Source organism: Lepus europaeus, chromosome 23 (assembly GCF_033115175.1).
Source record: "Lepus europaeus isolate LE1 chromosome 23, mLepTim1.pri, whole genome shotgun sequence".
Lineage (NCBI taxonomy): Eukaryota > Metazoa > Chordata > Mammalia > Lagomorpha > Leporidae > Lepus > Lepus europaeus.
The window spans coordinates 27,798,304-27,823,479 of record NC_084849.1 but is presented as its reverse complement, the minus strand read 5'-3'; the positions used below and the strand labels follow the sequence as shown (position 1 = coordinate 27,823,479).

General features: G+C 50.8%; 1 protein-coding gene across 1 annotated transcript in view; it reads left to right on the top strand.

The window, feature by feature from the left end:
- MAPK1 (mitogen-activated protein kinase 1) overlaps positions 1-25,176 on the top strand; it is a 103,141-nt gene that overhangs the window by 65,548 nt on the left and 12,417 nt on the right. Inside the window, exons 3-6 of the mRNA XM_062181950.1 lie at positions 165-354; positions 10,592-10,708; positions 14,319-14,433; positions 14,661-14,792. Of these exons, the coding sequence (XP_062037934.1) occupies positions 165-354; positions 10,592-10,708; positions 14,319-14,433; positions 14,661-14,792 (554 nt within the window). The remainder of the gene's footprint in view (positions 1-164; positions 355-10,591; positions 10,709-14,318; positions 14,434-14,660; positions 14,793-25,176) is intronic.

Genomic DNA, 25,176 nt, shown 5'->3' with positions numbered 1-25,176 from the left:
TGCCTGTTGTCTAGTCCAGACGACTGGAGAGTCCTTTGTGGAAGGGACACCACGTCTTTCTCAGTTTCTCCTTTGCCTTCAGAACTCGCAGCGCGACAGTGGAGTGACATGCGTTTTGTCTGCTCTGCTTTGCCATCATGTTTGGACTTAACCTGTGCAAACAGATACATAGTCCAGGACCTCATGGAAACAGATCTTTACAAGCTCTTGAAGACACAGCACCTCAGCAACGACCATATCTGCTATTTTCTCTACCAGATCCTCAGAGGGTTAAAATACATCCATTCAGCCAACGTTCTGCACCGTGACCTCAAGCCTTCCAACCTGCTGCTCAACACCACCTGTGATCTCAAGGTCAGCCAGCGTGGGACTCCTGCATGATAATGTGGGAAAATAGGGGGAACACTTGCTAAGCCATGGTTGTATTTGTGTTTACAATTATACCAGAAATACGTGAAAATGGCATTTCTGGAAAAAATGCAAGTCCTCTTCTTCCTCATCCATCTCATTACCCTTTTCTCCCTGGAGATAACTAACCACCATAACAGATTGGTGTACCTTCATCCAGTTTTTTGCCTGTGCTATACTTCATGTTTGTAAATATATGCATATATAATAATATGTATTTTGCATGTAAGGTTTTTTTTTAAAGATTTATTTATTGAAAGCCAGAGTTACACACAGAGAGAGAGAGGTGTCTTTCATCCAATGGTTCACTCCCCAATTGGCCACAACGGCTGGAGCTGCGCCAATCCAAAGCCAGGAGCCAGGAGTTTCTTCAGGTCCCCCACGCAGGTGCAGGGACCCAAGGACCCACGCCATCTTCTACTGCATTCCCAGGCCATAGCAGAGAGCTGGATTGAAAGTGGAGCAGCCAGGTCTCGAACTGGTGCCTACATGGGATGCCGGCGCTTCAGGCCAGGGCATTAACCCCCTGCGCCATAGCAACGAACCCTAAGGTTTTTTTATGTTAATGAAAATGCTTTGTTTTGATGAGATCTGAGATTCTGCATTAGTAAGAATTATTATTTGAAAAGCAGAGCAAGCAAGAGAACAAGTGACAGTGACAGGTCTTCTATCCAGTGGTGACTCACTCCTCAAATGTCCTAACAGCCAGGGCTGGCTCAGGCTGAGGCCAGGGCCCCAGACTCAGTCCAGGGCTCCCACATGGGTGGCAGAGACCCAGGCACTTAAGCCATCACCTGCTGCCTCTTTAGTAGCAGGAAGCTGGAGTCTGAAGCAGAGCTGGCATTCAGATACAGGATGCCTGCGTTCCATGCTTTGGAGTGCCGGTTCAAATCCTGGCTACCCTGCTTCTGATGCAGCTTCCTGATGATGCTCCTGGAAACTCTGATTGATGGCTCAAGTATTTGAGTCCCTACCACCCATGTGGGAGACCCAGATGGAGTTTCTGGCTCCTGACTTCAGGCTGGTGCCAGTCCCAGCTGTTGTGTCCATTTGGGGAGTGAACCAGTAGACAGAAGATGCATCTCTCTCTCTCTGTTTGCCCCTTCCCGCAAATCATTCTGCCTTTCAAGTAAATGAATAAATCTTTTAAAAAACCATTAATAAGGCCAGCACCGCAGCTCAATAGGCTAATCCTCCACCTGCGGCGCCGGCATACTGGGTTCTAGTCCCAGTTGGGGCGCTGGTTTCTGTCCCAGTTGCTCCTCTTCCAGTCCAGCTCTCTGCTGTGGCCCAGGAGTGCAGTGGAGGATGGCCCAAGTGCTTGGGTCCTGCACCCATGTGGGAGACCAGGAGAAGCACCTGGCTCCTGGCTTCGGATCAGCGCGGTGCACCGGCCACAGCAGCCATTGGTGGGTGAACCAACGGCAAAGGAAGACCTTTCTCTCTGTCTCTCTGTCTCTCTCTCTCTCACTGTCCACTCTGCCTGTCAAAAAAAAAAAAAAAAAAGAAAAGAAAAAAGAAAAAACCATCAGTAGGAAATGTAACCTCCCTGATTTTAATATGTACTAAGGTATTCCAGATAAATGGGAAAACCCAGAGTCTTTACAGTCCTCAGATTTCTTCCGAAGATGTGTAGGACGTTGTTTCTGTTTTAATAGATGGCAGAGCTAACTACGAGGAAGATCTGTGGATTTGGTCTACTGAACATACACAAGGGGCCAGGCATTGGCTTAAGACGCCCGCATCCCATTTCACAATGCCTTTTTTCAGGTCCGAGCTCTGGCTCTTCACTCCTTCCTGCTAATGTGAACCCTGGGAGGCAGTGGTGATGGCTCAAGTACTTGGGTTCCTGCTACCTATAGGGAAGGCCTGAAATAAGCTCCTGGCTCCCAGCTTCAACCCCGAGCCATTGTGGGTAACTTGGAAAATGAACTAGAGGATGGAAGCACGCTCTCTGTCTTATCGGTGTTATCTGTCCATCTCTGTCCGTGTCTGTCTCTGAAATAAATTGAAACTCCTGAGACAGAGAAGCCTCTATGTCGATGGTTGACTGTTTTTCACAAGGATGCTAGGTCTGCTCACTGGGGAAAGAATCGTCTTTTCAACAGATGGTGCTGGGGCAACTAAATAACCACAGACAGAAGAAAGAGGAAATTGGATCGGAGGTCAGCAGATGATGGTTTAAGTACTTGGGTCCCAGCCACCCACCTGGGAGACCCAGGTTGAGTTCCAGGCTCCTGGCTTCAGCCTGAACCAGCCCCAGTAGTTGTGGGAATTTGGGGAGTGGACCAGTAGATGGAAGATCTCTGTCTCTCCACCTTTCAAATAATATGAAAATAAGTAAACAAAATTTGAACCAAAAAAAAACCACACAGACGTAGATCTTTATGATCTTGTGTTAGGTAAAGCTTCTTAGACACAACACCAAAAAACTCAAAGCAACAAAAGGAAAAAGGTAAATGGATTCCTCAAAATTATCGTACAAAGTTTCCTAGTGGTTTCATTAAGAAAGTGAAGACAACCCACTGGGTGAGAGAAGACGTTTGCAGATCATATTTGTCATAGGGGATTTACAACTAGAGTATATGAAGGACTCGTAGAACTCTAATAAAAAGGGAATGGCTGAAGTTAAAAATGAACTAAAGATCTGAACAGACACTTTGCTAAGGAAGAAGTGCGGAGGACCAGCAAGCACATGAAAAGATGCTTGATGTCATTAGTCAGTAGAGAAATGCAAAGGTCACTATGAGATACCACTCTGCACTCCCTAGAATAATTACAATTGAAAAGCCAAATAATCAGTGATGGTGGCAGGGATTCCACTCTAGTAGTCTGGGTGAAATGGAAGCGTGTGTCCACTCAAAACCTTGCACGCAAATATTCATAAGAGTATTAATTTATGACCAAAAGTGAGAGCAATCCAGATGGCATGTGATGATGGAAGAATACAGTGCAGTAGGTCCATGCAGTGGGATAAAGAGGAATGGAGTAGGACTAACATGTGGCTGAATCTTGCAAACACGGTGCCTGGGAGAAAAGCACGTCAGAAAACATGGCGCTTATGTGCAATGTCCGGAGCAGGCAAATCTGTGCAAGCAGAGGTAGCGTGGTGGTTCTCTAGGACTGATTGGTGTGGGGGAGAGTGGAGTGGCCTGCTAGTTCTTTTCTGAGATGATAAAAATGTTCTCAAATTGGATAGTGGGAATGGTTTTATGATTTCATGGTTATCGAAGCTGTACATTTTAAATGGGTGAATTATACAGTATGTGAATTATATCTCAAGCCATTACAAAAGTACGTATAGATGTATAGCAGCAGTCACTTCTCCCAGTTCAGGGAGCAGACGTTCCTACGAGGAGCTGTGAAAGGCACACCAGGAAGGGAGACGAGCGTATGTCCCTGAACTCTGGACACCAATGGGTCAGAGGTGATAGCCCACAGTCGTGAAAATATAAAACAAGATGAGTGTGCAAAAGCAAAGCCCAGAGGTGGGCTGGTTGTGCCTGGGGCTGTGAGAGGCAGCAGGAGGAAGGTGATGTGTATGCCGGCCCTCTGGGCAAGAGCAGTTTTTCCTCGGGTAAGCAAAGGACACAGTAGGCGTGAAGATGCGAAATGAGGGCCTGGTGCACAGAACGTTGAGTCTTCCTTTGCGTGACCGCAGCAGTGGGTGAGGGGTGAGGCGTCCCTGACTCCCAGCCGGAGAGGCGCTTGGAAGTAGATCGCGGAGTCTGCTGCGACTCAGCGACGCGCTGGGCTCTGTCATGCCGTGGGCAGCTTGTGTACGTACTCCTCTCTGAAGCCGCGTGGCTGGTGTTGAGTAAGGAGGTACGGAGGGTGGCTTCCTTCACCTCACACGTGGGTGGGAGATGGGATGCTGTCCGCTCTTGGGAGCCTTCTGTTGCACACTTGTTCTGCCCAGGCTGGCACCTGCTCCTTTCCCTGTTCAAGTAAAAGCCAGGTGGACGCGTGAAGAACGGAGCTGCTTTTAGGAATGGCTATACTAGGTTTTTGACCTTTAGTGATTTTCTTATAAAATCATAATAAATATTTGAATGTTTCCTTGTGCTTTTTTTTCCGTGCAGTGTCTTATCACCCCCCTGATACAGCAGATTGCTTTTGTTTGTTTTTAGAGAGACATTCTCAGTATATAATATTTTAGGGAAAAAATTGGCTCTTATTTTTACTTGAAAACGGTTCATCCTTAAAAATAAGAGTCAAAACCAAAATACTTTGTTATCTCTTCACTGTTTTTTTTTTTTTTTTTTTTTTTTTTTTTTTTTTTTTTTGACAGGCAGAGTGGACAGTGAGAGAGAGAGACAGAGAGAAAGGTCTTCCTTTTGCCGTTGGTTCACCCTCCAATGGCCGCCGCGGTAGCGCGCTGCGGCCGGCGCACCGCGCTGATCCAATGGCAGGAGCCAGGGGCTTATCCTGGTCTCCCATGGGGTGCAGGGCCCAACTACCTGGGCCATCCTCCACTGCACTCCCTGGCCACAGCAGAGAGCTGGCCTGGAAGAGGGGCAACTGGGACAGGATCGGTGCCCCGTCTGGGACTAGAACCCGGTGTGCCGGCGCCGCAAGGCGGAGGATTAGCCTAGTGAGCCGCGGCGCCGGCCGTTATCTCTTCACTGTTGATGGGCTTGTCTTTACTTAGGGCCATTTTATTCATCTATTTGTCAAATGCTGTACCCACACTGATATGTATATATAGTTGATCATCTGCTTAATCCAGGCATGATTTTCAAAATTAAACACATAGAAACACAACTGGGTATTTATGTATCTACATATAGAGTGTGTGTGTGTATGTGTGTGTATGTGTGTACTGAGTTTTTATTTTCATTTTATTTGAAAGACAGAGAGAGGAAAACAGAGAAATTTTCCATCTGCTGGTTCACTCCCCAAATGTCCACAACAGCCAGGGCTGGGCCAGGCCGAAGCCAGGAGCCAGGAATTCGGATCTCCCAAGTGGATGGCAGGGACCTAAATATTTGAACCACTGAAATACTTCTGCCTCCCAAGTTGTGAATTTAGCAGGAGGCTGGATCAGAAGTGGAGTAGCAGGACCAGCATTGTGGCATAGCAGGTAAAGCCAACTCCAGCATCCCATACAGGTGCCCGTTCAATCCCGGCTGCTCCACTTCCAATCCAGCTTCCTGCTGATGACCTAGGAAAGCAGCAGAAGATGGCTCAGATGTTTGGGCCCCTGCACCCACATGAAAGACCTAGTAGATATAGTTCCTGGATTCAGCCTGCCCATGTGGCCAACTGGGGAATGGACCAGTGGACGGGAGATCTCTCCATGTCTCTCCCTGTCTCTCTGTAACTCTTTCAAATAAATAATTCCTTTAATTAAAAAAAACAGAGTAGCTGGGGCTCTAAGCAGGCACTTCAGTATGTGATAGCAGCGTGCCAGGCCGTGTCTTCACCACTGTGCCAAATGCCAGCCCCACACAGGATGTTGTAGGTATTTAAATCATTGCAGTTCACATACGTGTGGAGTGCATGTCATTCACCCGTGTCTAACCATTCAGGAGAGAAGGCAGTGAGAACTGAAGTCACTGATTGGTCGCAGTGAGCACGTCCAGATAGGACAGGGTGCATACGGCCCAGCATCCAGCGTGCCGTGGACGAAGTGCTGCTGACAGACGGGGGCTTCTGCTGTCTGGAACCTTAGTCTCAGACTCACACGCTCAGTCCCTGTGGTGACGGACACCCTTCCTGCAGGCCCTGTAGCCCCCCGACCTCGCACTGTTAAGGTCCTGCTGGGTTTTCAAGCAGGGAGTTCTGTCATTTCTTCCCCTTTACCGTGAGTTTCCGTGTTGCTGAAGTGTTCCCTACTCTTGACGCTCAGGACGTCAGCTGTCCTTGGTGCTTAGCCCCATGTAGGCTCGCAGCAGAAAGCTGGCTTTGGTTTCTGGTTTCCACCCGCGCTCTACTGGCTTGTTCCCCGCTGCCATGTTTGCAGCCGATCTAGGGCAGGGAGCCAGGGGGTTAGGGGAGACTGTGATCTGCACCAGGCTGTGCCCTCTGCCTTTGCTGGACTGACAAGTGAAGTCCCAAGGGAAGCACAGGAGGCAGGGATCTGAACACGTGGTACTGGGCCTGCTTGGAGGAGGACTAGGAGACACAAAATGTCTTTGGGGCTGGGTTTCCTTAGTGGTAACGAAGTTTGTATTTATTCAGCCCAGAAGATAGACATACAGGACTGCTGAAGTTTAAGGGGTGATTCCGTGTTTCTTCTTCCAGATCCTCTTTTTTTTTTTTTTTTTTTTTTGACAGGCAGAGTTAGACAGAGAGGGACAGAGAGAAAGGTCTTCCTTCCGTTGATTCACCCCCCAAATGGCTGCTACAGCCGGCACACTGCGCTGATCCGAAGCCAGGAGCCAGGTGCTTCTCCTGGTCTCCCATGCAGGTGCAGGGCCCAAGCACTTGGGCCATCCTCCACAGCCTTCCCAGGCCACAGCAGAGAGCTGGACTGGAAGAGGAGCAACTGGGACAGAATCCGGCACCCCAACTGGGACTAGAACCCAGGGTGCCAGCACCACAGGTGGAGGATTAACCAAGTTTCCCTTCCATGGCATGGAGCACACACCGTTTCTGCCCTCATGTTCTGTGTTGTGTGGAGCACTCCCTGTCACTGCTCTCACGTTTTGTGGCCTGGGCACTTGACTGAGTAGTATCAGGTAGACTTGGTTGACCTTTGGTGTAGCATTTAGAAAAAGAAAAAGGAAAAAGGAAACAAGCTTTCTTTTGAGTCTTGAAAAGAGTTGTGTGTGTGTGTGTGTTTTTTTTTTTTTTAATTTATTTATTTACTTGAAAGAGTTACACAGAGAGAGAAGGAGAGGCAGAGACAGAGAAAGAGGTCTTACATCCACTGGTTCACTCCCCAATTGGCCACAAGGGCCAGAGCTGCACCGATCCAAAGCCAGGAACTTCTTCTGGGTCTCCCACACAGGTGCAGGACCCCAAGGACTTGGGCCATCTTCTACTGCTTTCCCAGGCCATAGCCGAGAGCTGGATTGGAAGTGGAGCAGCCGGGACTAGAACTAGCACCCATATGGGATGCCAGCACTGAAGGCAGCAGCTTTACCCGCTACGCCACAGCACCAGCCCCAGGAGGTGTGGGTCTTTTTGAGGCCTGAATTCCAAATTTCCCTTGTTAAGTTTTTTAAATTACAGCCAATAACTCTTTTAGAATGGCTGGGGCTCTGTGCCCTGTGTACAGGTACTGTAAATGGTAACATGTGGTCCTCTCACACCAGCTCACTACTCTGAGAATTGGGAACTAAAGAGAAAGGGTTAAACATTTTTCCTCTCTTCCCAGAGTGGAATCCACAAGAGTCAGCACTTCAGGATAAACTGGTAGCCCTTGTTGTGAACCATAGCCCCCTCACTTTTTTTTTTTTTTTTTTTAATTTCTGTATTTATTTGAGAGAGGGAGAAGAGGGACAGATCTTCTACCCATTGGTTCACTCTCCAAATGGCCACAACAGCCAAAGCTGGACCAGGCTGAAGATAGGAGCTTCATCCAGGCCTCCTCTGCTTTCCCAGGTGCATTAGCAGGGAGCTGGGTCAGAAACAGCCAGAACTTGAACCAGTGCCCAGATGGAATGCCTGCCTTGCCGGTGGTAGCTTAGAGTACCGGCTAATACAGGCAGAGAAGTATACAGTCAGGAAAGTTACTCCTTAGCGATCCCCTAGTGGAGTTGTGCAGTACCGTCCAGTTCAAATTCCAAACCTCTGCCTCTGCCTCTGTGAATGAACTACAAGGACTTCCTCTTGACCTCACACCTAGTCCCTGTCCCTGTCTCATGCTCCCTCTTAGCTGCATGTGGATGCTGCATCCCCCAGCAGGCTTCGGTGCCTCTGCTCACCTCCATAGGGACCTGGGATGCAGTACCCCAATAACCAAGCGAACACACACACACACACACACACACTGTATGTTTTGTTTTGTTTTGTTTTGTTTTTTGACAGGCAGAGTGGATAGTGAGAGAGAGAGACAGAAAGAAAGGTCTTCCTTTGCCGTTGGTTCACCCTCCAATGGCCGCTGCGGCCGGCGCATCGCGCTGATCCAAAGCCAGGAGCCAGGTGCTTCTCCTGGTCTCCCATGCGGGTGCAGGGCCCAAGCACTTGGGCCATCCTCCACTGCACTCCCGGGCCATAGCAGAGAGCTGGCCTGGAAGAGGGGCAACCGGGACAGAATCTGGCGCCCCAACCGGGACTAGAACCCGGTGTGCCGGCGCCACAAGGCGGAAGATTGGCTTGTTAAGCCACGGCGCCGGCCACACACACACTGTATTATTTTGGTTCAGGCGTTCACAAAAGGTTCACCCAGATTCAAGAGAACAGGTAGACTCTACATCCTTTTTAATTTTTTTTTTTTTTAATTTTTAAAATTTGACAAGTGAGAGCACGCTGGTCTGCTCTCCAAATGCCCATGATGTCTGGGGCCATGCCAAAAGCTTTGAGCCAAGAGGAACTCAACCCAGGTCCTCCACATGAGTCATAGGGACCCAGTTACTTGCGCCATCACCACTGCCTCCCAGGGGTCCCATTAGCCAACATGCTGGAGTCTGGAGCCCAGGCGGACACTCGGATGTGGGACACCAGCGTCTCTAACTGCCTGTCCCAGCTCCACCTCTCAACACAGGTTCACCTGGAGAGCCTGTAAGAATATGGGTTCTGTTGGTGTGGCCCTCTTTAAAAAATGCTTGGGGCCGGCACTGTGGCGTAGCAGGTTAAAGCCCTGGCCTGAAGCACCAGCATCCCATATGGGCGCGCTGGTTCTAGTCCCGGCTGCTCCTCTTCTGATCCAGCTCTCTGCTATGGCCTGGGATAGCAGTAGAAGATGGCCCAAGTGCTTGGGCCCCTGCACCCACGTGGGAGACCTGGAGGAAGCTCCTGGCTCCTGGCTTCAGATTGGTACAGCTCCAGCCATTGTGGCCATCTAGGGAGTAAACCAGCAGATGGAAGACCTCTCTCTTTCTCTACCTCTCTCTGTAATTCTGTCTTTCAAATAAATAAAATAAATCTTTAGAAAATGCTTGTACCACATTTGTGTTTAAAGTCACTCACTGCTCTTTACCAACTGTGTTTGTAGATGTTTAAGAATCTTACCAAGCCCTGTAAGATAAAGATTTTGATTTCTTTGTCCACATTTCCTGGAAGAATGTGGAAACATCAGCCTCAATATGTGGCCTCTCTGATCTGTGGATTTTTTTATATCCTGATGTTTTTAAAAAACCTCTCTCTGGGATTTGTTAGGTGAGTCCGCCGAGCCATGCAAAGCCAGGGGTCAAGGCCGGGCCCATGCAGTATATGTACAGATAAAGTGTTAGCCCTGAAAAAGAGAGAAACTGTGTGTCACAGAGGATTGCAATGGGTGGGTGATAGTCCAGCATGGCTGGGGGTGGCTCTGAGCGGCTCCAAGGACTCCCCTCTGGCAGAAGAGAAAATCCGTTTTCAGTGCTTCTGGCTGGAAGCAGGCCAGAAGAGACGGTGTTGCTAGTGAGCCTCCTAGGCAGGACTGCTGGCAGCCCTTCACAGTTGGCTTCACGGCAATCAGTGGAAAAGGCTCTAGAGAAGCAAGTGGGGTGCACGTGCAGTGAAAGTCTCCGCCGAGCCCAGCAGAAGTTAGAACTGGAGGCTGATCCCCATCAAAGGCCGCGCCTTGGGAGTAGATTTGACTACATAGAAGGGGAAGGAAGTGGAAAGCAACCATGTAATACCTACTGATGGGCCAACGGGAATTTGAGAAATAGAAGGCAAGTGGGCGTCCTGGCAGTGATGATCCCAGGAGCCCCTGCAGAACAGGGCCAAAAAAGGGCCCCAAGAGCTTCATAACTTCAGCCAGAACCATTTTTCTCAATTCACCCAAGCAAGACTGTGGTGTGCAGACAGTGAAAGCAGGGAGAGCCCCTTACACTGTGCCCTCTTGATTCAGCCTGTTTCCTGGTCCCTGACACGTGGAACATCATCGCTGCCTTCCTGATTGTTGGGAGGATTAAATAATCGTGAATTTGTAGACTTGGCACCGAGTGTCTGCTGCGTGGTGATAGAAGAAACAACTTTTTGTTAGTATTATTGCTGTTCTCTGTTTTTATTTTTATGCTGTTCTGACATCAGGCTGTTTAGAATCTTTAAGACATGTCCTGTGTTGTGTTTTGTTTTTCCCTCTCAGATCTGTGACTTTGGCCTGGCCCGCGTTGCAGATCCGGACCATGATCACACAGGATTCCTGACAGAGTATGTAGCCACACGTTGGTACAGGGCTCCAGAAATTATGCTGAATTCCAAGGTAAGGACCAAGTGTGCATAAAAAGAAAACCTTGCATGTGGGTTGTAGGAGGCCTCCCTCTCCAACCTGTTTCCACTTGCGTGGAGGCTTGGAGCCAAGGCACTGTTTTATCTCATCGTACTGCATTAGAACTTCTGGGCCCTGGTTCAGCCACTGCACCTCGGCTGGGGTAGTGCTGACCTGTCCTCGCATCAGGGTGAGCCTCCCAGTCGCTGTGGCTGTAAGTGGTCTGTGTCCCGCCATTTGGTCAGTCCTGCCTGTGGAAGCTGTACCTACCAGCTGCCTGGGCGTGTACCAGAGGCTACTTGGTCATCTCAGCACCGAACCAGGGCTGCGCTGCCTAAGTCAGCTGTACCTTTATAATGAAGAATGTCTCTTCTCCCTGAAGAGCACCTACAGCTCTTGTGATTCCTTCAAAATTACGTGGTACTCGTGTTTGCCAGGACAGGGCCTTCCGCTGTGCCCCCACGTGGCTGTGGAGAGCGCATCCTGTCGCGTCTGAGCTCTGCTGAGGTCTGTCTCCTCAGAAACGGTTGAATACCTCTGCAGAAGCACCAGCAGGCGAAAGGGTGCCGGGTGTGTTAGGTTATGAGCAAGGAGGCAAAAGTTGAAGGCTGCCGTGAATACGGTGGCTTTTCGTGCCTCATTTGCAGAGAGCGTGTGAGCAAGGTGCCAAAATTAGGTAGCTAGGTGGGCCTGGCATGGTTACGCTTGGTATCGCAGGATTCTGAGATTCCTAAGCACGGCCCCATCTGCTGGAAAGTAGTGTGGGAGGAGTCATGTGAACAGACGTTGCACCTGAAGTCTGGGGCCCAGGAGCCAGAAGTGAAGTCGGGAGGCTGGGTGGAAATGGAAGAGCAAGGCTCCTTAGCTCACAGGCTCCGTGCTCTTCCTCCGTCCTCCGTAAGGAAGGAGAGGCCGTTAGATTACTGGAGTTAGGAAATGGGATTATTTAAAGTGGTTATCCCTGATAACCTACATTTGTTCATTTTAGTTCCAAAAGTAAGCTCATTAAGATCAGTTCCGCTAGAAAGAAGGATTTGGTGTAACAGATGTTTCAGAGCAGAAAGTGCTGTGTTGACTCTCCTGTGTATTACAAATAATCCCACACGGTAGGCTGCACCTCCAGCCAGCCGCGGACAGTCCTTCCTAGCAAGGGGCGCCCGTGTGTCTTTCGTCTGGTGGCTACTCGGTCTCGTGTTGCCATTCCACCTTGAGGTGCCCCAGTTGCTGCCCAGGGGGACACAGCCAGAGAGGGTGGACGCTCTGCATGCTCCAGAGGCTTGCACCCCTTCTGCCTATGGGCTTACTGTGTGGGAGCCTTTGTGGAGGTTCTCATCTACTTGTAACACCTCTAGCCTAGGATCATCTTTCTAGTGACGTGTTCAACTTTATTCTTTTTTTAACTTAAAAACCTTTAAAGCCCATAGAAAAACTGAGAGTACAGTGACTGCCCCTGTACCCCTTACCTTCATTCCCCTGCTGTTGGCATCATACCCTTCCCTCCCCTTGCTCCCCACCTTTCTCTCCTCTTCTCCGTGCTCTCCTCTTGGTCTGACCATCTTCACTCTGCACCAGCCTGGTCTGTCACTTCACTCGTGCCCCCTTGGGAAACACTGATACTTCTAGAAAGGGGGTGTTCTTCCTAAAGCCAGGGAACCCTTAGCCCACCGGAGACGATCAGCATTCACTCAGCACGCAGGTAAGCCGGTTTGTAGCCCCACGCGTGTCGGCGTGAGCACCACAGCAGCGATGCTTTGTTCCTTCTCTGAGAGGTGCATCAGAACACACGTCTGCTTTGTGCTGTAGGCATGGGTGTCCATGCTGGTTTCATATTTCCCTTTGTTTAACTTTGGCCAAAAACAAAGATTATTTTGGATTTTAAGAGGGGCCAGCATTGTGGTGCAGCAGGTTAAGCTTCCACCTGCAACACTGGCATCCCATACAGGCATCAGCTCAAGGCCGGCTGCTCCACTTCCTGGTCCAGCTCCCTGCTAATGTGCCTGGGAAAGCACCCAAAGATGGTTCAAGTGCTTGGGCTTCCACACTCATGTAGGAGACCAGGAAGAAGCTCCTGGCTCCTGGGTTTGGCCTGCCCAGCCCTGACCATTGCAGCCATTTGGGGAGTGAACCAGCAGATGGAAGAGATAGTCTCTACCCACCCCCCAACTTTGCCTTTCAAAAGAAACCTTAAGCCGGCGCCGCGGCTCACCAGGCTAATCCTCCGCCTAGCGGCGCCGGCACACCAGGTTCTAGTCCCGGTCGGGGCACTGATCCTGTCCCAGTTGCCCCTCTTCCAGGCCAGCTCTCTGCTGTGGCCAGGGAGTGCAGTGGAGGATGGCCCAAGTACTTGGGTCCTGCACCCCATGGGAGACCAGGAGAAGCACCTGGCTCCTGCCATCGGATCGGCGCGATGCGCCGGCCGCAGCGGCCATTGGAGGATGAACCAACGGCAAAGGAAGACCTTTCTCTCTGTCTCTCTCTCTCACTGTCCACTCTGCCTGTCAAAAATAAAAAAAAAGAAACCTTAAAAAGCCAGGGGCGGTGCTGTACCATGGCAGGTTAAGCCGCTGCCTGCAGTGCCAGCATTCCATATGGGCACTGGTTCGAGACCCAGCTGCTCCACTTCTGATCCAGCTCTCTGCTGTGGCCTGGGAAAGCAGAGGATGGCTCAAGTCCTTTAGTCTCTGCACCCACATAGGAGACCTGGAAGAGACTCCTGGCTTCGGATTGGCACTCCAACCCAATTTTATCCTGTGACTCTTAATCACTGATTCGTTGTTTTCCAAAAAGATTTCACTGTCTCTCTAAGTTTTAACACTTGACCCAAATTTTTATTCTCTAGCTCTTTCCACATTTCTCCTTACATTTATTACTGTTTGCAACATTTTCCATAAAATTCAACTTATATTCCTTAGAAAAATGTCTTTTTTATTGTTAGGATTTAGAGTTCTCTGTGACTTAACAGAATTCCTTCAAAGAAAAATTAGTGCCTGGAAAAGAGTAGAGGTCGGCGCCGCGGCTCAACAGGCTAATCCTCCGCCTTGTGGCGCCAGCACACCGGGTTCTAGTCCCGGTCGGGGCGCCGGATTCTGTCCCGGTTGCCCCTCTTCCACTCCAGCTCTCTGGAGCTGGCCCAGGAGTGCAGTGGAGGATGGCCCAAGTCCTTGGGCCCTGCACCCGCGTGGGAGACCAGGAGAAGCACCTGGCTCCTGCCTTCGGATCAGCGCGGTGTGCTGGCCGCAGCGCACCGGCTGCGGCGGCCATTGGAAGGTGAACCAATGGGAAAAGGAAGACCTTTCTCTCTGTCTCTCTAACTGTCCACTCTGCCTGTCACACACACACACACACACACAGGAAAAATTAGTAGAAAAAGGAATTGAAAACAGAGATGGCTAAAATATGAGAGTGCCATCTACTCTGTGGGGACCGGAGGGACGGAGGAGTTTTTCCACCTGACTCTTAACGTGATCCTTAAAATGGGTGAAGACATCCTGGGGATTCCGGAGAGAAAGAGAAGCTGAGCCTCTCCCGAGCCGCGTCCTGTGGTGTGGGAAGACCTCGCTGTGCTGTGTGACACCAGGTGTCCCCCGCTTGCTTCCCGCTGCAGGGCTACACCAAGTCCATCGACATCTGGTCTGTAGGCTGCATCCTGGCGGAGATGCTCTCCAACAGGCCCATCTTCCCGGGGAAGCACTACCTGGACCAGCTGAACCACATTCTGGGTAAGGGACGCGGCCTGCAGTTGGGAAGCGTTCTCACAAACCTGTAGCCCTGGTGGACGTGAATTTGTGGCCTCCCCTGAGTTAAGACGCGAGGGGCCTTTTTATGAATACTTGTTAAAGGTGGCACTGGATAAGCACCAGGGTTCATTCTGCCCCACAGCTCACATGCGTGGTCAATTTGCTGTGGTCGTGATAACTAATAGCTAATTAATTATTTTATCTGATAGGTATTCTTGGATCCCCTTCTCAAGAAGACCTGAATTGTATAATAAACTTAAAAGCCAGAAACTATTTGCTTTCTCTTCCACACAAAAACAAGGTGCCGTGGAACAGGCTGTTCCCAAACGCTGACTCCAAAGGTAAGTCTTACCTCATTAGTTTCCCGGGGGTTGGGTTCCTGTGTGCTTCTTCGCTCTATTTGTAAGTTGGTAAATCACTGGCCTGTGCCCAGGGATGATGCCTTAGTGAGGGCTCACTACCGTAGATGGTGGTCTTTCCTCTTGGTTGGGGAGCAGTGGCCAAGGGTAAGGGAGTCTGGGGTGACTAGGAGCCTGCTTAACATTGCAAGCCTTTCTGTCTCGCACTGGTAGTCGGTAGAGCCAGGTATTGAAGAGTGATCTGCAGCAGAGGAAGAGTCACCCTTTAGAGTTAGTGTGCATGTCTGAGGAGCTTTTGTTGTTTAGTTTTTGTTCTTCTAAGATGTATTTCATTTATTTGAAAGACAGAGTTACAGAGAGAGGTAGAGATAGAGAGAAAGGTCTTCCATCCACTGGTTCACTCCCCAGATGACCACAACGGCCGGAGCTGCGCCAATCCAAAGCCAGGAGCCAGGAACTTCTTCCGGTCTCCCACGTGGGTGCAGGGGCCCAAGGGCTTGGTCCATCTTCTGCTTCCCCAGGCCATAGCAGAGAGCTGGATCGGAAGTGGAACAGCCAGGACTCGAACCGGTGCCCACATGGGACGCTGGCACTGCAGGCGGCGGCTTTACCTGACCTGCTATGTCACAGTGCTGGCCCCCAACAGTCTAAACTTTTTTTTTTTTTTTTTGACAGGCAGAGTGGACAGTGAGAGAGAGACAGAGAGAAAGGTCTTCCTTTTGCCATTGGTTCACCCTCCAATGGCCGCCGCGGTAGGCGTGGTGCGGCCAGCGCACCGCGCTGATCCGATGGCAGGAGCCAGGTGCTTCTCCTGGTCTCCCATGGGGTGCAGGGCCTAAGCACTTGGGCCATCCTCCACTGCACTCCCTGGCCACAGCAGAGAGCTGGCCTGGAAGAGGGGCAACCGGGACAGGATCGGTGCCCCGACCGGGACTAGAACCCGGTGTGCTGGCGCCGCAAGGAGGAGGATTAGCCTATTGAGCCGCGGCGCCGGCCCAGTCTAAACTTTTAAAAACAGCTGCCTAATATACATAGACATACATTAAATGAGAATAAATAATCATGCAATTAAAAAATTAAATAAATTATCTAATGTATCATTTGTAAAAATGGTTTCACATAATCTAAGGTTATGAAGATTCTGTTTTTTTTTTTCTTAAGCTTCACAGTTTTGGGTCCTATTTAGGTCTATATTTATTTACTTAGCACATAGGTATCTAATTATTCCAGTATGTTCATAGAAGAGGCTGATACAAGCAACAACACAGGCTTGCTTTTTTTTTTTTTGACAGGAAGAGTAGACAGAGAGAAAGGTCTTCCTCTTGCCGTTGGTTCACCCTCCAATGGCTGCCGTGGCCTGCACGCTGTAGCCAGCGCATCGCGCTGATCCGAAGGCAGGAGCCAGGTACTTCTTCTGGTCTCCCACGCGGTTGTAGGGCCCAAGGACTTGGGACATCCTCCACTGCACTCCCGGGCCACAGCAGAGAGCGGGCCTGGAAGAGAGGCAACCGGGACAGAATCCGGCGCCCCAACCGAGACTAGAACCCGGTGTGCCGGCGCCGCAGTCAGAAGATTAGCCTATTGAGCTGCGGTGCCGGCCGAACACAGGCTTCCATAAACCTCACATGCAGCATGCTGAGTGGAAGAATTGTAGACATAACGACTCCATCAATATGATCTACAAGATTACAAATCAGATAGGTGACTGGCAGAGGGTGGACAAAGGCCTGGCTGCTGGGGGCACAAGGCAACTTTTAGGGACGATGGAAACATCCCATCAAGAGACTCCGTGGTTCCATGACGGGGACAGGTCTCCTAAAACTCAGATATCCTTGAGGGGCCGGTGCTGTGGTGTAAGGGGTAAAGCCACCACCTGCAGTGCCAGAGCCACTGCGTCCTGGCCGCTCTACTTTCAATCCAGCTCCCTGCTAATGTACCTGGGAAAGCAGGAGAGGATGGCCCAAGTCCTTGGACCCTGCACCCATGTGGAAGACCTGGCAGAGGCTCCTGGCTTCAGATAGGCCCAGCTCCAACTGTTACAGTCATTTGGGGAGTGAACCAGCAGATGAAAGACCATTTTCTCTGTCTCTCCATCTCTCTGTCTGCAATTCCACCGATCAAATAAATAAATGAAAATCTTAAAAAGTGGAAGAGGAGGGCTAGTGGCATGGTGCAACAGTCACCGCTGGCAATGCCAGGAGTCCCAGCTGCTCAGCTTCCTGGTAATGCATCTAAGAAAGCAGTGGGAGATGGTCCAAGTGCTTAGACCCTATCACCTGGTCAGAAACCAAGATGGAGTTCCTGGTTCTTGGCTTCAGCTGAGCTGTTGTGGCCATTTGGAGAGTAAACCAACAGATGGAAGATAACCTCTATCCTATCTCTGTTGCAAACTCCGTTCTGCTTCTCAAATATAAATTTTTTTTTTTTTAATTTATTTGAGAGGTGGAGTTGGAGACAGAGAGAAAGGTCTTATATTCACTGGTTCACTCCCCCAAATGGTCACAATGGCTGGAGCTGCGCTGATCCGAAGCCAGGAGCTTCTTCCAGGTCTCCCATGCAGGTGCAGGGGCCCCAGGACTTGGGCCATCTTCTACTGCTAACCCAGGCCATAGCAGAGGCTGGATCAGAAGAGGAACAGCCAGGACTCGAACCAGTGCCCATATGGGATGCTGGCACTGCAGGCGGCAGCTTCACCTGCTATACCACAGCACTGGCCCACACTTGCTTGTTTAGAATTGAATTTCTTTTGGTTATAAGAGAAGCTCTCTTTTTATTTCCTTATGTATAAGGGTGGTATGTTATTGTAGACAATTTCTTTTTTTTTTTTTTTTTTTTTTTTTTTGATAGAGTGGATAGTGAGAGAGACAGAGAAAAAGGTCTTCTTTTTCCGTTGTCACCCCCTAATGGCCACCACAGCCAGCGCGCTGCAACCAGCGCACCACGCTGATCCAAAGCTAGGAGCCAGGTGCTTATCCTGGTTTCCCATGTGGGTGCAGGGCCCAAGGACTTGGGCCATCCTCCACTGCACTCCTAGGCCAGCTCCAGAGAGCTGGAGTGGAAGAGGAGCAACCGGGACAGAATCCAGCGCCCCAACAGGGACTAGAACCCAGGTGCTGGCACCGCAGGCGGAGGATTAGCCTAGTGAGCCGTGGCGCTGGCCTGTAGACAATTTCAAAGTATAGAAAGAAGAGATAAGAGAATAACAAATATTCCTAATTACCAGAATCCCAAAGTAACCTTCAATATTTTGTTGTACCAGTGTGTGGGAGCTTCTACCTGGGTGGTTGTCACTATCTGGCTGTATAATATAGTCTGATTATGGGATGTTTTCAGTTAGAACTTCACAGTATAGCTAGCACGCATTACTGATGAGGTGGCTTTGTGTGCTGCCATCCCTGAGCAGGCCTCATAAAGGCCCTTCCCTGGGTCGCCGTGCTGAAGAGCTGTATGGTAAGAGAGCTGCGTAGTTGGGGTTTGCTGATGAGAGGACCCACCCCAGGCTGCCCTCCTTGGTTTCTATAGTCAGTTGTGCTCTTATCTCAGATTAGTTCTCAGGCTTTTTTTAAAGTTAATTTTCCTTAGGTTAAGATCATGAACGCTGAGATTGGCTCATTCAGATAACGGTGAGCTCCACTAAAATCCAGGAAGCTGAGTTTGAATGTAAGTGTTGGAAATACGGCAAAGAAGCCGGGGAAGACTGTAGTGGACTAAAGAAAGGAGAGACGGGAGCAGGCTGCGCGGGGTGAGCGGAGGAGCTCCACATGCTGGGAGCGTGGGCTCTGCAGCCAGGCCTCCCACCGCTTACCCTCTGGGGACCTCGGTGGGCCCACCTGGACCATCACGTGAGGGACAGTGTCTGCATCACAGGGAGGCCTGGGTCTGAGACCGCAGGGCCGAGGCTTTCCTTTACAAGGAGTCTCCACAGAGGTCACAGGACATTCGTGTTACGGAAAAAATCAGGCATGGATTTCAAAGACATTTTTGCACCAAAATCAGCTTATCCTCTACTTCACGTTTCCGGGAACTTTTTGAAGTCCGTCCGTGTATATCTTGGGATCGTCTCTTGTCTGTGGTTCTGAAGGGTGGCTGTGGTGTGTTTCCTTTTAGGGATGACCCGTAAGTGTCTCGGCCCAGGAGCATGTTGCACGCTGAAGTTCCCCTAGCTGTCTGTGGCTGCGTCACACGCTGCTCTAAGCTGCAGGCCTGAGATGCTCACCGCGAGTGCTGAGGAGCTCGTTGGGCTACTGCGGCTGGGCGTGTGCCCTGCAGTCGCCTGCCAGCTCCCTGCACGTAGGGGGTGCGGGTGGCCTCAGCACGTCCTGCCGTTGCCCCGCACCCTACAGTAGACTAGGCTAGGCGGGAGTATGCCAGGAGAGCAGAAGCTACAAAGTCTCTTGAGACCGAGTCTTGGAACAATCATTTGCCGCATTCTGTGTGTCAGAGTGAATCCCACGATCCGCCTGGATTCTTGTGGGAAAATAAACCCTCCTCTTACTCAGATGAGCCATGAAGAATTTAACCTGTCATGGAACTCTTTCTGTTCTTTTAGTCTAAAAGCACAAAGTGGTTTGTTTAATCAGTAGGTGTGCATGTCCGCGCTGTAGAAGCCGGCAAGGCTTCTACAGACCGGCTGTAGGAGAGCCAAGGACCTGCCTGCCAGTCTAGATCTGCAGCAGGGTGACCCAGGAAGGTGAAGAACTCTGCTGAAGTCTATAGTCAGTGGTCGTCCAGAAAAGGAAATGTGGATGTCTCTTAAACATGGGAAACGGGCCTCATTTCCACTCAGACACCCTACAAACCTTGAGGATTCAATAATTCTTTCTTTCTTTTTTTTTTTAAAGATTTATTTTATTTATTTGAAAAGCAGAGTGGCAGAGGCAGAGGGAGAGGTCTTCTATCTGCTGGTTCACTCCCCAATTAGCCACTATGGCCAGAACTGAGCTAATCCTGAGCCAGGAGCCAGGAGCTTCTTCCAGGTCTCTCACATGGGTGCAGGGGCCCAAGGACCTGGGTCATCTTCTACTGATTTCCCAGGCCATAGCAGAGAGCTGGATTGGAAGTGGAGCAGCTGGGACTCGAACTGGCGTCCATATGGGATGCCAGCGCTTCAGGCCAGGGCTTTAACCTGCTGCGCCACAACACTGGTCCCTCTTTTTTTTTTTTTTTTTAAATCCTCATTCCTCATAGTAGCAAGTGTCCAGAAGTTTGATAGCCCTCTGGGTGGTCCCGCCGTGGGGCCAGGTATTCTCGGGGGCAGCTGGTGCAGAGGAACTGTGCAGGGCAGTGCGGCAGCTCTGTCACGTGTCTTCTGTCCCAGCATTCTGGGAGCTGAACTTCTGTGTCTGCCAAGCGAATGGCGGGGGAGAGGGCGTTTTCTTTAATTAAGAGTAAAACTGAACATTTATTTTCACATTTGTTGGAAATCGTTGATTGTCGAGTCCCTTGAAGCTGCAGTTTTGTAGATTTTTCTTCACAGACGTCTTAGCTTAGGGTTCTCTGCAGATGTCTGCAGTGAGGGGGAGAAATGTGAGTATGCTGTAGCAGATGGCACTGGGCTAATTGAACAGCTCTCTGGAAGAAAGTCAGTCTAAATCATTACTCACACAGCAAAACAAATTCCAAAAGAATTGATGATTAAATCCTTTTTAAAAGTTCATGCTCGTAAAAACTGACACTACTTAGAGTATCAGTATTTTTCTGATTTCTACATGGAGGAAGACTCGTCTTCTTGAGATTCGAAAGCAAACTGAAGGAAAGAGAGTAAATTTGATTAAACAAAATTTGAAACTTAAAATAGATTAGATCAGCTGTGGACAAAGACTCTAGAATGTTCTAGAGTGACTGAAACTCAAGGGTGTGTGTGCTGCCTGTCCCGTGTGCTCAGGCAGCAGCCTCTAGACCAGGCCCAGTGGCTCAGAGCCTGGACTTTGAACAAGGTGTTGAGCCTCCCTGGTGTGTGATTTCCAGAATGGTGCAAATCGGAGTTCCCACCTCACAGGGCAATAGCTGCTGACCATTGATATGACTGGTGTACAGAGAACTGAGATCCTGCACCTCAGTGCGTACGTGAGGGAGCTAAGGGCGAGAACACACAGTTCACAGGAGGTGCTGAGATAGGATCAGAGGGCAGCAGTTCCATAGCTGGCTTGGGCCATGTTAAATTTCAGACACCGTTGGTCATCCGAAGCCTGAATGCCAGTGTGAACCAGGTGATGAGTAACGATACGTCCACTAGTGGATTGTCACGGAAAGCCCTGGAGAGATTCTTACTTCTCTGGTCTGATCGCATGGGAAAATCCTGCTGAGCAATACTCACTGGCATTTATTATATGTAATACAATTTCAGCTATGTGGAAAAAAAAGAGTACACAGGAAAAACTCCTGGCAGTGTGTCAGAAGATCAGCAGTGGTTCCCACTGAGAGCGGGGCTGCGAGTGCAGGGGATGAGGGCGTGAGCGCAGGTTTGGTGACCAACTCTCTGGCGTCATCGGCTCTTGTAGCTCTGAAGTCCAGTAGTGCTGAGATCCACGGGCACAGCGGCTTTGACTGGCATCAGCTCGTCTGTCATTCAGCCTTGCTGTCCTCTTTTCCTTTTTTTTAAGATCTTATTTATTTATTCCAGAGGTAGAGGTACAGAAAGAGGGAGAGAGAGAGAGAAAGGTCTTCCCTCCGCTGGTTTAATCCCCAAATGGCCACAATGGCCAGAGCTGGGTGTATCTGAAGCCAGGAGCTGCTTCTTGGTCTCCCATGTGGGTGCAGGGACCCAAGCACTTGGGCCATAGCAGAGAGCTGGATCGGAGGAGGAGCAGCTGGCGTATGGGATGCTGGCACCTCAGCTGGAGGCTTAGCCCGCTCCAGCACAGCGCCGGCCCCAGCTCCGTGCTGTCTTCCTTGTCAGTCAGCCTCCTTTCTCCTGATGGCAAGAAGGCAAGTAGGTCTGTGCTGACCTAGACATGGGGCTAGCTCTCCTTGATTCTGTGCACAGCTGGCATGCCCTGTCCACCCCTCACCACAGCCCGGGGGGACCCAGACCAGCGTCACCATGACCATGGGCAAGCCGGGGGCTTTCCCTCAGCAAGCACAGTTTGAGGGGCTCACAGCAGCAGTGGCCACTGGCAGCAGAACCAACAGGTGACCCTCCTAGTGAAGAAAGAAATGCTGTTCTTCCTCTCCGGTTTTGTTTTTTTTTTTTTTTTTAATTGAAGAAAATACATTTCGTATATAAAGTTACCCGTTTCTCAGAGAATGTGAAAAGCAGCAGATGGTCACTGCCCAGAGATGAAAGGTGCCCACGGGCATTGAGAGTGGTTCCCAGCCTGTGTGCGTGGGGTCCTGTGCGCCGTCATAGTCTTTCCTCCAAAGCTGGTCACCCTATGCCGACATCTACCGTGGGACTGTTTATCCCTGTCCACAGTACTTGTGCAGTCGAGAAGGTAGAAGAATGACGTTGCCAGAATTGCGGACCAGCACCTCGTTCGGTGAGGGAGTAGCAGCCCTGAGCACCTTACAGTCTCACAGCAGAAGGTGGCATTTTAAGAACGTGGACTCCACAGCAGTGTCCATGCAGTAGGGGGCTGATGTTCTAGTTAAGGGCTGTTGGTGGCCCCACAGGAGTCCTTGAAACAGGGGAGGGGGAGCTTGAAATGGAAAGTGGAGACAGAACTGGCTCACCTGGGGGGAGGGGCTCTTGGGCTGGAGAGGGAATGGACATTGGAAGGGCATGGGCAGGTCACTCCTGGTGGCCTCTGACTTCTCAGTGACTCTGAGGTCTGCTGAGGGTAATGGAATGTCAGTTGGCAGGAAGAGCGCTGGTCATTGCAGTGGGTTGGGTGGGATCCCAGAGTAGAGGCATGGGCTGACTGAGAGTTTCCTGAAGCTCTTGAGGGCCTTGATTAGATTGAAAATCTGAGGGTTCACGCAGCAGTTACAGAGCTGTGCCCCTTAGATCCCTGAGGTCGCCGGATCCTTTCATGGTGTCAGTGAGGTTAGAACTGTTGTTGGGGCCAGCACTGTGGCACAGCCGGTAAAGCCACCACCTGCAGTGCTGGCATCCCATATGTGCACCAGTTCAAGTCCCGGCTGCTCCACTTCCAATCCCACTTTCTGCTATGGCCTGGGTTAGCAGTAGAAGATGGCCCAACTGTTTGGGCCCACCCCCATGGGAGACCGGGAAGAAGGGATCAGCACAGCTCTGGCCGTTGCCACCATCTGGGGAGTGAACCAGCGGATGGAAGACTCTCTGTCTCCCTCCCCACCCCTCTTCTGCCTCTGCCTCTCTGTAACTCTGCCTTTCAAATAAGTAAATAAATCTTTAAAAAAAAAAAAAAAGAAGAAGAAGAACCGTTGTGTAATTCTGCCAAGGCTCTCCGTACACGCATGCCTGTGTTGCGGTCCACACTCGCGGTACATGGGCTTAGAGAGCAGCTCAGCCACCAGCCCAGGTGCTCTTAACTGCAGTGAGGCAGTGGAAGTGCTCCGTGGTAGATTCCCGCCCTCTGGGCGTGGCTTTCACAGTGACTGGCGCCAAGGGGGTATGCTGAGTACAGCGGCTTTCTTAGGAGAAGCGCTCCTGCGCTTGCTGGAGCTGGGAGCTGAATCTTGCTCTTTAAAATGAATCCTCAGTAACATGTAAGAGAGGCGCTGGGTTCGGAAAGTGTGCAGTTGGGTCCTTCTCTGCAGCTCTGCTCAGAAACGGGAGTGGCAGGTGGCGTCACAGCTTGCGGCATTGGTTCAGGATTAGGCAGGCAAGTGGACCCAGAGAAGTTCCGGGGAACTCGGCTGACGGGCTTCCCAGGATCTGAGCGAGGACAGGGAGGAAGAAAGGCTGCTGAGTGGGAAGTGGTTGGGCGCCAGCTGCTGGGCACCCTTTAAAGTGTAGGAGAAGGTGTGGGATTATGGGTGGGCACCAGGGAGAGCCAGGATTGTGGTCCGATGCAGTCCCGGCCGAGAGGGACTTCCAGTGTTAGGGGAAATAGAGCCTGTATCTAGGTCGGCACTTGGGCAGGCAGCCATGGTTCACCCTGCGAGTGGTGCCGGCAGATCGCCGTGGTGTGGGAGGAGGGAGGCTGGGCACTCTGGCTGTGGGAACTGCACCTGCCAGCTGCTTCCCAGTGCCCCCCTTCTCCCTTGGGCGTGGCGGGTAGAGCAGAAATAGCTCTGGCAACAAAAAGAAGCTAGAGACCCAGCGTGTCTTCAAGTAGAGCAGGAAACCTGACTGTCTTCCTTTGGAATGTTTGCCTAGAGGTGTAAGAACCTAGAATTTAACTTACAGGAGCTCACAGGTCTGTGCTAGATCTGTGTTTGCTCAAGCTGCAAACATGCAGTCGCCTTGCTGCTTCCTGGACCAAGGAAGTTTGCGCGGGAGGGAGGAGTGGCCCCAGCAGTTGAGAAATAGCTGCTAGAGTCCGATTGTGGTGAAGTCCTCCTGGGCTTTTCTGAGCCTAGACCTTGTCCAGCTGAGCAAAGGCCAAGTGACTCCTTATCTCCTTCCTTGCACTCCTAGGGGGAGGGGAGAGGAGGGTGGGAGCAGGCAGGAGGTAGGTTTGCCTACCTGCATGTAGACACCAGGGATCTAAGGCTCAGCAGACACCTAAGCTCTTGTCCACACGGCCTACCCAGTGTTCTGCGAAACTAGGGTTGGAGCCCCAGGGGCCTGAGTGCCTGGTCCTCATCCCACCTCGTCCCCAGCGGCAGGCCAGACCTCTCCAGGGCCCTGAGAACACCTTCTGCCTGTAAAGCGACATGATTTCCCAGCGTACATTTGTGAGTGTGTTTCGGGAGGACAGAAGCACGAGTGCACGTGAAGTGCCTGGTAGCAGTCCGCTATCTTGCGCTCTTGTTTTTTCTTCTTCTTTGTTTTAAGCTGCTGTGTATTTTGGATGTGATAAAGAGCACTTTGGGTGGATTTGTGCACAGAGCCCAACAAGGGGCTTGCCACGTCTGCTGTCCCCTGTGGTCCTGTGTTGTCCTGCAGCAGCAGAAGCTGGGGCTGGGGGGAGGGGGGTGCCAGGAGCAGGAACACGTGCAGGCCCCTTCGGGGACCTCCGGCCGCAGGGGCCCTCCCTGGCCTCCACCTCATGCACAGGAGGCCACTGGCCAGCTCTCGGGGGTCAAGCATTTTCGTTGTCCAATAAAGTGATTAACGTTTCCTTGAAAGTAAGCTGGACGTGATTTTGTAAACTGATCACAAATACCATCTCCCAGCGTGTCCTCCGTCTCGGTTTGCAGGGGAGGTTGGAGTTGGTGTTGCCGCCTGCAAGTAACCTAAGAAGAGATGGAGGCTTTCTTAAGCAGAGGTCACGTGTTTGCTTGGTTTGGGTGTTATGTGTGCTAGAACTTTGTGTTCTTTGCTGGCTACTGGTTTCTT